Genomic DNA, 13,222 nt, shown 5'->3' with positions numbered 1-13,222 from the left:
AATAATAGTTACTCCTATTAGGTATTTACAACGTGCCAAACGCTTACATTTATTAACTCATTTATTCTTTTCAACATCTTTGTGAGGTAAGTACTGTTGTTCTCTCCATTTTACACACTGGGAAACTAAGGCACAGAGAGGTTAAATAATTTGCTCAAACCATGAAAGCTCTTAAAAGTAGAGGAGCCAGGACTGGAATTCAAAAAGTCTGGCTCTAGAATCCTTATTCTTTTTATTTATTTTTTTTTCTTTTGAGAGAGAGAGCAAGCAAGCGAGCATGGGGGTGGGTGTGTGGGAGTGGAGAGGCAAAGGGAGAGAGAATCCTAAGCAGTGGGCCCCACAAACAGCGCAGAGCCGGCGCGGGGCTGGATCTCACAACCCTGAGATCATGACCTGAATGGGAATGAAGAGTTGGATGCTCAGGGCCCCTGGGTGGCTCAGTTGGTTAGGCATCTACCTTTGGCTCAGGTCATGATCTCAGGGTCCTGGGATTGAGCCCCGTGTTGGGCTCTCTGCTCGGTGCATGTCTGCTTCTCTCTCTTTCCCTCTGTGATCCCTCTCACTCTCTCAAATAAATAAATACAAAATCTTAAAAAAAAAAAAAGTTGGACGCTTAACTAACTGAACCACCCAGGTACCACTGGAATCCTTATTCTTAACTTCTAAACTAAAATCCTATCTAAAAGATTAACAGAAAAACTGGGAAGCTAGTTCTGACAACTTAGAAAGTGTAGAAGAATAAAACTAAGCCACAAAAGGGCCTGACAATAGATTTATTTAAAAAAAAGAAAAAAGAGAGAGAGAGGTCTATGAGAAATATATCTTTATTTTTTACAAACCCCTAGCTTCAGAGATTTGAGAAAAAACTTGACAAGGAAATTTTTTCCTTCTTTATTCAGATGGTGTCTCTAAGTTGAGCCTCTGAGCTGTGGTTTCCCAAACATAATGTCAGTGCACCGTCACAAGATAATGGTGCTTTTAAGAGCTGAGTAATAACAATTACCTATCACATAAAGCATTGCTAACATTAAATTATTTTAAGAGTAAAAACTAAAAGCAGTGGCAGGTGCCTATGACTTCACTGGTCAATCATTTGTTCTTTGTCTCTTAGTTTGCCAGACTGCTTGGATCTTTCCAAATGTGCAAATTTTTCTCACATAATGCAAGGGGATATACCCACGACATCATTTTCAATGTGTTACTTTCCCCAAAAACGTTCATCCAATTTAGGCCATATATTTCTGGCAAGTCAATTTTTAGTGCTTTGTGTGAAGCTGAAAGTCAAATAAAAGGTAAACAAATACAAAACTTTACTTCTCACAGATTAGAGGTGGAATTTTTAGAATGAGCCCTTCTGATTCTGAGCTCCACTATGCATTAGAGATAGTCATTTTATGCTTCATTTTCTGACTTTGCCCTTGTCAATATTACTGCCTCAAAAATCCCTTCAAGTACCTAAAAGACAAAATATTTTCAACTTGCTTTTTTGCTTTTTAAAAATAAAGGATTGAAAACTAATACCCGACCGCAAAAATGTAGGCACAAACATAAAGGAAAGGCATATAAAGAAATTTCTGTCAATCAACCTTGTGCTTTGTGTACTTGTAAGCTTTTCTGAGTAAAAATGGTCAAATTGGACTAGTAGCATCTCTGAGAAACAGCTTTTAAGTTGGTAGCAATTTTTAGAAATAACACAGATTAACTACAGATGAATGGCCAAAAATTGCCAGCGATAAGAACCATAAACTTGGGGGTGTCTGGGTGGCTCAGTTAAGCATCCCAATCTTGATTTTAGCTCAGGTCATGATCTCAGGGTTGTGGGATTGAGCCCCACGTCGGGCTCTGTGCTCAGTGGGGAGTCTGCTGGAGACTCTCTCCCTCTGCCCCTCCCCCTGCTCTCTCTGTCTCAAATAAATAAATAAATGTCAAAAAAAAAAGGACCATAAGCTTGAAACCCAGGAGCTCTCTACAGTTGAATTTTGATGTTACGACTGTTTTCTAAGGATTTGCTCTATAAAATTCACTTCACTTTTCTAATATTCTAATCTATAAAAAGGGGATTAAAATAATTGCTCACTACTGCTATGAAAATTCATGATATTCCTATTAGAAACTACTAGACATTTATAAACTGATAGAACAAATGATTACCTTATAAAAAAAAGAACTGCTTAGATTCATTTATGAGCATACTATGTTTGGAAAAAACAATATATTAACATCTCTTGAGAGTTTATGTTGATAAATTTCAAGCAGAGGAATGTGACTCACAGGGAAATGTCAGAGTACCCAAAGAAAGAGTTAGAGATATAGAAGAAGGTTACCTAAAAATTATATAAGAAAAAGGCCTGAAATGGCCCTTTATTACGTGGACTTTTTTTTTTAAGAAGGCTCCACACTGGGCACCTGGGTGGCTCAAGTTGGTTAAGCGACTGCCTTCGGCTCAGGTCATGATCCTGGAGTCCCGGGATTGACTCCCGCTTCAGGCTCCCTGCTCAGCGGGGAGTCTGCTTCTCCCTCTGACCCTCTTCCCTCTCGTGCTCTCTCTCACTCTCTCTCTCTCAAATAAAAAAATAAAATCTTTAAAAAAAAAACAACACAGAACTTGAACTCATGACCCTGAGATCAAGACCTGAACTGAAATAGTCAGACGCTTAACCAACTGAGCCATCCAGGCGCCCCTATTACATGGACTTTTTTATCACTCTTGGCCAGCCTAGAAGAGCCACTTACTTGCCAGAGAAGAAAACAGTAACTCTTAGATAAGTAGTTAGTTACTATGACACCTTTAGGAGCTTATTTTTAGAGGAAGGAAAAATGGGGAATTAGAGACCCAAGAAAGATCACAAATAAATTTTACAATAAATATTTCTAGAGATTTAGAATAACAATATAAAACTTGTACTTACAACTTGAGATTCACGAGCTTTAGGAAATGTTTTGGCAACATTGAGCCCATCGATGACAATATCAAAAGGAGGACAGCATTTTACAAAGTTCTGAAATCTCTCGAGTTCCTAAAAATGAAAAGCCAGATAAAATATTAATAAGAACTTCACAAGGGCTTTATTATAAACACATTATGACTTTTATTATTGTTCTGGTAGGGAAAAATATTTATCGCTTAAAAATATACAAACTCAAAAACACTTTCGAAATGAAATCTGAAAAGACCAGACTAAGAGATGCAACTGCATGGAATTATCTGAAATGCTTTATAATCTCATAGCACTTTATGCTTCATAGAGTGCTTCCACATGCTAATTGCATTTGATCCGTAACCAGCTCTCACCTGCTAACTTGACTCACATGGCAGTCATGATGAAAATGAAATGTCAGAATCTCTAACCTGCTCTTAAGCCAAGGAGATTTAAACCTCAGATATGCTAGTCTACCAGTACAACAGTGTTGAAAGAACAAGGCTCTATAATAGTCCCTCTTTGATCATCAAGATGATTTTGTTTACTTCTAGCTATTTTGAAGAGTTGAAATATTCAACAAATATTTGTGGGGCATTTACTATTGTTTCCAGCAGTTACCAAAGAGACAAAACTCTAATGGAGCCTGCATTTTGGTAGGAGACACAAAATAAACCAAATAAATAAGTTAATAAATTATATTAAATGCCAAATGTGATGAGTGCTATGGAGGAAAGAAAAGGAGCGGGAGTTCCATTACTGGTAATGATGGAGTAGTCTGTACTGGACTATCAGATAACATAAATTCTATATGAAAAACAACTATTTGAAGGTACTACATAATGAACAAAAGCAGACAGAAATTCAACGGAATGCAAAATTTGAAAGACCGTATGGCTACCCGACAGTCGAACTGTGTCCCCTCCAACAGCCAGCATCAACATCAGCCCCATGAGAATGAGGAAGACTTCAAGATGACCTCAGCCCCCTTTTAATTACAATGGTAGAATACCCAAGCAAGAGCCACACAGCTGAGTCTAGTCAAACTCAAGAACCATGAGAGATAATAATAAAAATAATAAGTGTTTCTGTTTAAAGCCACTACATCTGGGTGGTTTGTTATCTACCTATGGATAACCAAAAAAGAAAGGAACTGCACCAGGTGAAATGTGCCCATATATGGCTTTTTCCCAAAGGGCACTGTCCAGTTAGTGTGCTTGGCAGACAGAGGTGGCTGGAAATCAAGCAGAAAACTGTAGACTTACTGGTTTGAGAAATCAGAAGACAGCATTTAGGTATGTCAGAGAGCCTGGAAAGTGAGAAAGTAGGTGCTATAAAGGAGGGAACCACAAAAGTCTGCATAATTTTGCCCAAATCCTTGGCTAACTCTTATTTGTGCGTGCATGGAGAAGACTCTGTGGGCCCAGCAAAAAAGCAACAGATGAAAGACTTAAAAGACCTGAGCCGAGATTTCAGTTACTATCCACTACAAAGATGACAGAGTCTGTAGTCAGAGTCTAACCAACTTTAACAGCCTGGCAAAGCAAAAAAATCAATAACCTCTGGAAAAAGATAACAGAATCTTTTGCCTTTGCATTGTGTTCCCCAAAATATCCAATATACAATTAAAAGATTTATAAACAGGGGCACCTGGGTGGCTCAGATAGTTAAGTGTCTGCCTTCAGCTCAAGTCATAATCTCCAAGACCTAGGATCGAGCCTCACAGAGGGCTCCCTGCTTAGCAGGGAGTCTGCTCCTCCCTCTCCCTCTCCCTCTACCCCCCACCCCTGTTCATGTGCTTGAGCTCTCTCTCTCTCAAATGAATAAATAAAATTTAAAAAAAGGATTAATAAACATTAGAAGAAACAGGAAAATATGACCCATGGTCAAGAGAAAAGAAAGTGGACAGAAATCAATCAAGGTCTAGATGCTAGTCAGCAGGCAAGAACTTTAAAGTAGCTCTTCTAAATATATTCAAGAATTTAAAGGAAAATACAATTATAATGAAATCAAAGAAGGGAAAACAGAAAAATGTAAACTATAAAAATGAACATTCTAGAACCCAAAGCACATATGTGAAATAAAATATTCACAAGATGGACATTAACAGCAGATTAGGGATGGCAGAAGTAAGAATCAATGAACATGAATCACAGAGAAATAGAAATTATACAATCTGAAGAAAAAAAGAGAAAAAAAGATAAAGCCTTAGTAACCTACCTGTGCAATAATGTCAAACAGACTAACATATGGGTAATTACAGTCTATAAGAAGAGGATAGTAAAGACAGGGTAGAAAAAAAAACACTTGAATAAAGGCCAAAATTTCCCCCAAATTTGTTGAAAAATGTAACTTACAGACCCAAGAAGCAGAGCAAACACAAAACAGGGTGAACACAAAGAAACACAAAGCAGGATAAATCATAGGTAAATGAAACATGCAGATGTGGTATGTGTAACAACAACAGCACAAATGACAGTAAGTGGTAAATGGAATTCTACTGCTGCTAGGTACCTACATTTTTTTTTTTTTGCTAGGTACCTATATTTTATGTAAAATGGTACAATCTAAACTCTAAGTCAACTAGATTAAGGGTTCATATTGTAACCCCAAGTCACACATTAAAAAATAATGCAGAAAAGGTATAGATAAAAAGTGAACAGAAGAATAAAATGAAACAGTAAAAAAAATTTGTTTTGATTAGCCCAAAAGAACATGAAAGGAAGAACAAGGGGACAAAAAAATTTGGGGGTAAAAAGAAAATAAATTACAAAATAAAATATTTAAATTCAACCCTATCAAAAATGTTGCTTATAACAGATATACCATAAATATGAAGATACGGATAAACTCAAAATAAAAAGTAGGGGGAAAATATCATGTATCAGTGAGCTTAAGAAAGTTGCAGTGACAGGGGCCCCTGGGTGACTCAGTGGGTTAAGCATCTGCCTTTGGCTCAGGTCATGATCCCAGGGTCATGGTCCCGGGATCGAGCCCCACATCAGGCTCTCTGCTCAGTGGGAATTCTGCTTCTCCCTCTCCCTCTGATCCTCCTCCCCGCTTGTGCCCTCGCTCTCTGTGTCTCAAATAAATAAATAAAATCTTTAAAATAAATAAAATTAAAAAGAAAGTTGCAGTGACAACATTAGTGTTAGATAAAATGGATTTCAAGAAAAGGAATATTACAAAAAATAAAAAGGGAGACTTCATAATGACAACAGCAATATAGGAAGTCATATTCATAAATAAGAACAAAGCTTCAAAATATATGAAGCAAAACTTGACTGAAGTTGAAACAGGAACAGTTAAGTCTACATTTATAGATGGTAATTTCAACATTCCCCTCTTCATAACTGATAGAACAAGTAGAAAAAAAATCAGTGAGGATAGAGAAGACATAAACTATACTATTAACCACTTGGACTTGATTGATATCTAAAGAACACTACACCCAACAACAGCAAAATATTTTTTCTTTTCATGTACACATAGAACACAAAATATTGAAATCTGAAAGGTATGTTTGCTGATCACTCACACATACATACACACAACCAGAAGCCAACAGCAGTGGATATCTATAAAAGTCCCAATATTTCTTTTTTTTTAAAGATTTTTATTTTTTAAGTAATCTCTACATCCAATGTGGCACCTAACTCACAACTGTGAGATCAAGAGTTGCATGCTCTTCTGACTGAGCCAGCCAGGCACCCTAAAAGTCCCAATAGTTCTAATAGCCCAGGAGTCAAAAAAGAAATTACACAGGAAATTAGAAAATATTTTCAACAAAGTGATAGTAAATATTAAATATCAAAATTTGTGGGCTGCATTAAGAGCAATAGAGGAAAATATATAGCTTTAAGCCCTTAAATGAAAAAAAAAAGGTCTAAATCATTGATCTAAGTTTTTACCTTAAGCTAGAAAAAGAAAAGCAAATTAAATTTCAAAGAAAATAGAATAATAAAGAGCAGAATCAAAAAAATAGAAAACAGAAAAACCAGAAAGTTAACAAGGGGAAGAGTTGGGGGAAAAAAACCTCAATCCCTATCTCACAACACATTCAAAAATTATTTTGAAATAAATCATAAATCTAAACCTAAACACAAAACTTTGAAAATTCTAGAAGAAAAGAAAATTCTTCACAAGATCAGGATAGGCAGAAATTTCTTGGGCAACATATAAAGTCACCACCAATATTTACACAGCGTGCTTCTTAATATGATGCCTCTGATAAAGATATAACAGCATTTTTGTGATATTCTTCCCCCAAATGCATAGCCTGAATCCAATCACAAAGAAGTATCAGATAAACCGAAACTAAGAGGCATTCTATAAAATAATAGGCTTATAGTTTTTGTGGGTGTTTAAGTCAAAGTCCATAAAGACAGAGAAAACTGAGATTTTTGTTGCAGATTAAAAGAAACCAAAGAGAGTGCCTGGGTGGCTCAGTTGGTTGAGCGACTGCCTTCGGCTCAGGTCATGATCCTGGAGTCCCGAGATCGAGACCCGCATTGGGCTCCCTGCTCAGCAGGGAGTCTGCTTCTCGCTCTGACCTTCTTCCCTCTCATGCTCTCTCTCTACCATTCTCTCCCTCTCAATAAATAAATAAAAATCTTAAAAGAAACCAAAGAAGCATGACAACTAAACAGCAATGTGTGATCCTGAATTGGATATGGGGCAAGGAAAAGTTTATAAAGGACATTTTCGGCACAACTGAAAAACCTGAGTATCAGCTGTAAATTAGATGGTATTATTATATCAGTATTACAAAGATGAACTCCCTATAGGCCAATAAGCACATGAAAAGATACTCAAAATCATTAGTCATTAGGGAAATAAAAATTTATAGCCACTGTGAGGATATCATTATACACCACTAGAATGGTTAAAGACTGACCATTAAAGTATGTGGAGCAACTGGAACTTTCAAACATTGCTGGTAGGAATGTAAAATGGTACAACCTCTCCGGAAAACAACTGGGCAGTTTCTTACAAAGTTAAGCATACATTTATTCTATAACTCAACAATATCCACCTCTAGGTATTCAAAGAGGATAAATGAAAATATATATCCACCCAAAGACTTATATATGAATATTAATAATGGCTTTATTCCTAATTGCCCCAAAGTGGAAACAATTCAACTGTCTATTTACTAGTGAAAGAATGGGGAAAAATGTGGTATATCCAGAAAATGGAATACTATTTATCAAGGAAAAGAAACTGCTGATAGGGGTGCCTGCGTGGCTCAGTTGGTTAAGCGTCCAACTCTTGATTTCAGTTCAGGTCATGATCTCAGGGTCCTGAGATCAAGCCCAACATCAGGCTCTGTGCCGAGCATGGAGCCTGCTTAAGATTCTCTCTCTTCCTCTCCCTCTGCCCCTCCCCCTGCTCACACTCTGTCTCTCAAAAAAGAAAAAAACTGCAAATACACACAAAAATATAGATGAATCTCAAGTATTATGCGAAGTGAAAAAAGGAAGACATAAAGAGTTACTTACCGTATGATTCCATTTATATGAAATTTAGTGCAGAACTATACCAACAGAAAGCAGATAAATGGTTCCAGGGAATGAAGAGAGGGAATTGACTACAATGAAGACAAGGGAACTTTTTGGGGACGATGTCAATGTCTCAAATCTTGATTATGGAGGTTATTACACAACTCTATGTATTTATCAAGACTTACTGAATTGTACACTGGCAAATTTTATTATGTAAGTTATACCTTTATAAAGCTGATTGAAAAACCAAAGAAAGAAAATCCTAATACTAATATATATTTTGTCTTTAAAATAACCATTGATCAAAACATATAATGAACTCATATAACTCAACACCAAAATAACAATCCAATTTAAAAATGGGCAGAGAACCTGAATAAATATTTTTCCAAAGAAGACATCCAGATTGCCAACAGACACATAAAAAGATGCTCAATGTCACTAGTTATCAAGGAATTGCAAATCAAAACCAGTGAGGTATCACCTCACACCTGTCAGAATGGCTGTTATCAAAAAAACAAGAAATAACAAATGCTGGCAAAGATGTGAATAAAAGGGACCACTCATGTTATGTTGGTAGGAATGTAAATTGGTGCAGCCATATGGAAAGGAGTATGAAGGTTCCTCAAAAAATTAAAAATAGAAATATCATGTGATCTAGTAATTCCACTTCTGGGTATTTACCAAAAGAAAACAAACACATGAATTCCAAAAAGATATATGCACCCCTGTTTACTGCAGCATTATTTGCAATAGCCAAGATACGGAAACAACCTAAGTGTCCATCAGTAGATAAACAGATAAGGAAGATGTGGAATGTATTACAATAGAATATTACTCAGCCATTAAAAAAATTAAATCCTGCCATTTGCAACAACACAAATGGACCTAGAGAGTATCATGCTAGATGAAGTAAGTCAGACAGAGAAAGACAAAGACTGTATGATTTCACTTATATGTGGAATCTAAAAAATAAAACAAGTGAGCAAAACAAAACAGAAACAGACTCATACATACAGGGAACAAATTGGTAGTTGCAAATAGGGAGGATAGGAAGATGGATTAAGGTAAAGGATTTTAAGGGGTACAAACTTACAGTTATTTTTTCAAAGATTTTATTTATTTATTTGAGAGAGAGAATGAAAGAGAGAGAGCACAAGAGGGGGGAGGGTCAGAGGGAGAAGCAGACTCCCTGCTGAGCAGGGAGCCTGATGTGGGGCTCGATCCCGGGACTCCAGGATCATGACCTGAGCCGAAGGCAGTCGCTTAATCAACTGAGCCACCCAGGCGCCCCAAACTTACAGTTTTAAAATGACTCACAGGGTTTACATGTAAAGTACAACATAGGGAATATAGTCAATAATATTGTAATAATAATTTTTTTAAAGATTTTATTTATTTATTTGAGAGAGAGAGAGAATGAGAGATAGAGAGCACGAGAGGGAAGAGGGTCAGAGAGAGAAGCAGACTCCCTGCTGAGCAAGGAGCCCGACGTGGGACTCGATCCCGGGACTCCAGGATCATGACCTGAGCCGAAGGCAGTCACTCAACCAACTGAGCCACCCAGGTGCCATGTAATAATAATTTTTATGGTGACAGATGGTAACTACTTATCTCAGGGAGCATTTCATAATGTATAAATGTCGAATCACTATGTTATCCACCTGAAACTACTATAATATTGTATGTCAACTATACTTCAACTAAAAAAAAATAATAAGAAGGGGCCCCTGGGTGGCTCAGTCAGTTAAGCGACTGCCTTCGGCTCAGGTCATGATCCCAGGGTCCTGGGATCGAGCCCCGCATCGGGCTCCCTGCTCAGCGGGAAGCCTGCTTCTCCCTCTGCCTGCCGCTCCCCCTGCTTGTGCTCTCTCTCTCTCTCTGACAAATAAATAAATAAATAAATAAAATATTTTAAATAAATAAATATAAAAATAAAATGAAATAAGCATTGATCCATACGCATGTTTTCATTCTCACTTGACTGCATTAACTTTTCTATCCTTGCCGACTCCAGTTGTACAGGACCATCCTCTTTCCTTTCTACTCAGTAAAACATTTTTTAAAAAATTTCTCTGTTCACAAATATCTCTGAAGAAATGTTTGGAAAGTTCCAATTAAGATCAAAACTAACTAAATATTAGCTGCAATAGGAATACTATTTTTTATACATGGAAATAAAACTATGAAGGAGAATTAAAACAGTTTGTATACAATATGACCATTTCTTGTTTCAGTCTGAATGAACCAAGGGGAAACAAAACAAGCGCATTCAATTTCTAAAATTCAGATTCCACTACTTAACATGGAAAAGATTTCCTACTATTCTTCCAATGTATCAGTCTGGTGTTGCTCTTAGTACTACATTATATTCACCTCAGGAGTATGACAAACTAAGGTGGTTCACTATGATTGGCAAAATGGACATCTGTAAAAGTCAAGAGTTAAACTAGATAACTAATAAAGTCCTCTCCCAGTTCTGATATTCTATGTTATAAGACTTGGAAATCCCTTAAAATCATAGAATGGAAAAGGGTATACTTGTGATGGTTTGTTTGAAAGATGAGTCTCAGGAGCCTCTGTGAAATCATATGATGTGTATTAAAATCCCATCCAAAGATTATCCTCCTGATCCATGTCTAATACACAGAAAAATTCAAGATGTCAGGTTGGATTTTTTCCCCGTTACTAAAGCTCCATTTACTAAATGTTATTAGTTGAGGAGTAATACTTTATTACTTTGTAATACTTCCCATGTGTCCCCAAGATGCCTCACTTTTCTAAACTAAACAAGTTTATGGCATTGCACTTAAAAGCCACTGAGTAGGGGCACCTGGGTGGCTCAGCTGGTTAAGTGTCTGACTATTGATTTCAGCTCAGGTCATGATCTCACTATCATGGGATGGAGCCCAGTGTTGGGCTCTGCACTCAGCAGACTGCTTGTCCCTCTCCCTCCCCACCCACCCTGCACCTGCACACGCTCACCCGGGCACACTCTCTCTCCCTCTCTTTCTCTCTCCCAAATAAATAAATAAATAAATAAATAAATAAATAAATAATAAAATATTTATTTAAGAAGCCACTTAGTAGACCATGCTGATAAAGCATGACAGAAAGAGCTGACCTACTGAGATAGCATACTAACTATGGCATAGGGCAATACAAATCTGCAAGCTTAATTGTTTTAATGGAGGGTAAATTTAAATAATTATTTCTTTCTAGCATTGCTGCTAGATTGTATTTGATTACAGATTGGCTACTGATCTGGGGTATGAAAATCCACCAATCTTTTGATTAACAAAAGAAGTCCTTTTGAAAAAACATTTATTGATATATAATTCACATACCATACAAGTCACTCATTTGAAGTATACAATTCACAGGATATGCAACATTACCACAATCAATAATTTTAGAATATTCTGGCTTTCCTACTAGATACTCCATACTCATTAGCAGTCAATCACCATTTCTCTACCCTACCACATAGCAACCACTAAATTATCTTCTGTTTCTATCAATTCACTTATTCTGGACATTTCATATAAACCAAATTATACAAATATTTGGTCTTTTGTGATTGACTTCTTTCACTCATCATAATGTTTTCAAGGTTTGTTAACACTGTAGCATAAATGAGTATTCCTTTTTATTGCTGAATAATATTCCATTGTATGGATAGACCACATTTTATTGATCCATTCATTAGTTGATGGACACTTGGCTTATTTCCAATTTTAGGCTATTATGACTAATGCTATGAACATATGTGTACAAGTTTTCATGGGAAACTGTCATGTAGTAATAATAACTCTATGTTTAACTTTTCGAGGAACTGCCAGACTATTTTCCAAAGTAGCTGCACCGTTTTACATTTCCAACTGCAATGTTTGAGGCTTCCAATTTCTCCACAGCCTCACCAATACTTGTTATTGTATGTGTTTTTTATTAAAGTCATGCTTGTAGGTGTGAAATGGTACCTCATTGTGGTTTTGATGTACATTTCCCAAATGACTAATGATGTGGAGCTTTTTTCATGTGTTCATTGGCCTAAAGGGAGTTCGTTTTTGTAACATAGAGTTTTATAAATTCAATGTACAGCTCCTTCAATAACAGTCACAACTTCTATCATCTTTACCCATTTTATACTTTTAAATTTAAATCTGAAAAGTGTTACTGCACAGGAATTATAAATACCATGACTTGGTAACTCAAATGCCTACAGGGATCAGGCAGGTGACATAAATAAGTAGAATGGGCCAAGTCTAAGAAAACATAACAGAGCAGGCAAAATGATAAATAGCAAATGGTGTAAGTCTCATTGTCCAAGATTCTACAGAAAGAGATCTTAAAGACTAACAAACTACAGAATGTAGGTCTCTTATAAAGGGAGTAGCCCGGTGCTCAGTCCAGCTAATTGTTGCCCCACAAAATACCCAGGTTTAGGAGTTAAAATTTTTCAAGGAAAATAAAAAATCTAGCATTTTGAAATATTATCAAATAACTTTTAAAAAGAGTAAAATACAAAGATGGATGCTCAAACAAAAAATATATATGGACTCGATTCCACCCGTAGACCACAAGTTTGTAACACATTCACTGGGTCAAGCAATAGATTTTCATTAAGCACCTATTCTGTGCCAGATAATGTTCCCATTCCTAGGAACAGAACTGTGAACAAGTTCATTGAGCTCAAGAAATTTACATATTAGGGGCGCCTGGGTGGCTCAGTTGGTTAAACGTCTGCCTTCAGCTCAGGTCGTGGTCCCGGGGTCCTGGGATCAAGTCCTGCATCGGGCT

General features: G+C 36.7%; 1 protein-coding gene across 3 annotated transcripts in view; it reads right to left on the bottom strand.

Moving 5' to 3' along the window:
- The window catches only part of PRORP (protein only RNase P catalytic subunit), a 131,597-nt gene that overhangs the window by 70,537 nt on the left and 47,838 nt on the right, over positions 1-13,222 (bottom strand). For all 3 annotated transcript variants that reach the window (XM_025870168.2, XM_073895082.1, XM_025870167.2), the window contains one exon: positions 2,910-3,017. In XM_025870168.2, the coding sequence (XP_025725953.1) occupies positions 2,910-3,017 (108 nt within the window). The remainder of the gene's footprint in view (positions 1-2,909; positions 3,018-13,222) is intronic.

Source organism: Callorhinus ursinus, unplaced genomic scaffold (genome assembly GCF_003265705.2).
Source record: "Callorhinus ursinus isolate GAN/ISIS: 27379988/994484 unplaced genomic scaffold, GSC_fseal_2.0 scaffold8, whole genome shotgun sequence".
Lineage (NCBI taxonomy): Eukaryota > Metazoa > Chordata > Mammalia > Carnivora > Otariidae > Callorhinus > Callorhinus ursinus.
The sequence above is the reverse complement of the archived record's forward strand: the minus strand, read 5'-3'. Positions and strand labels throughout refer to the sequence as shown.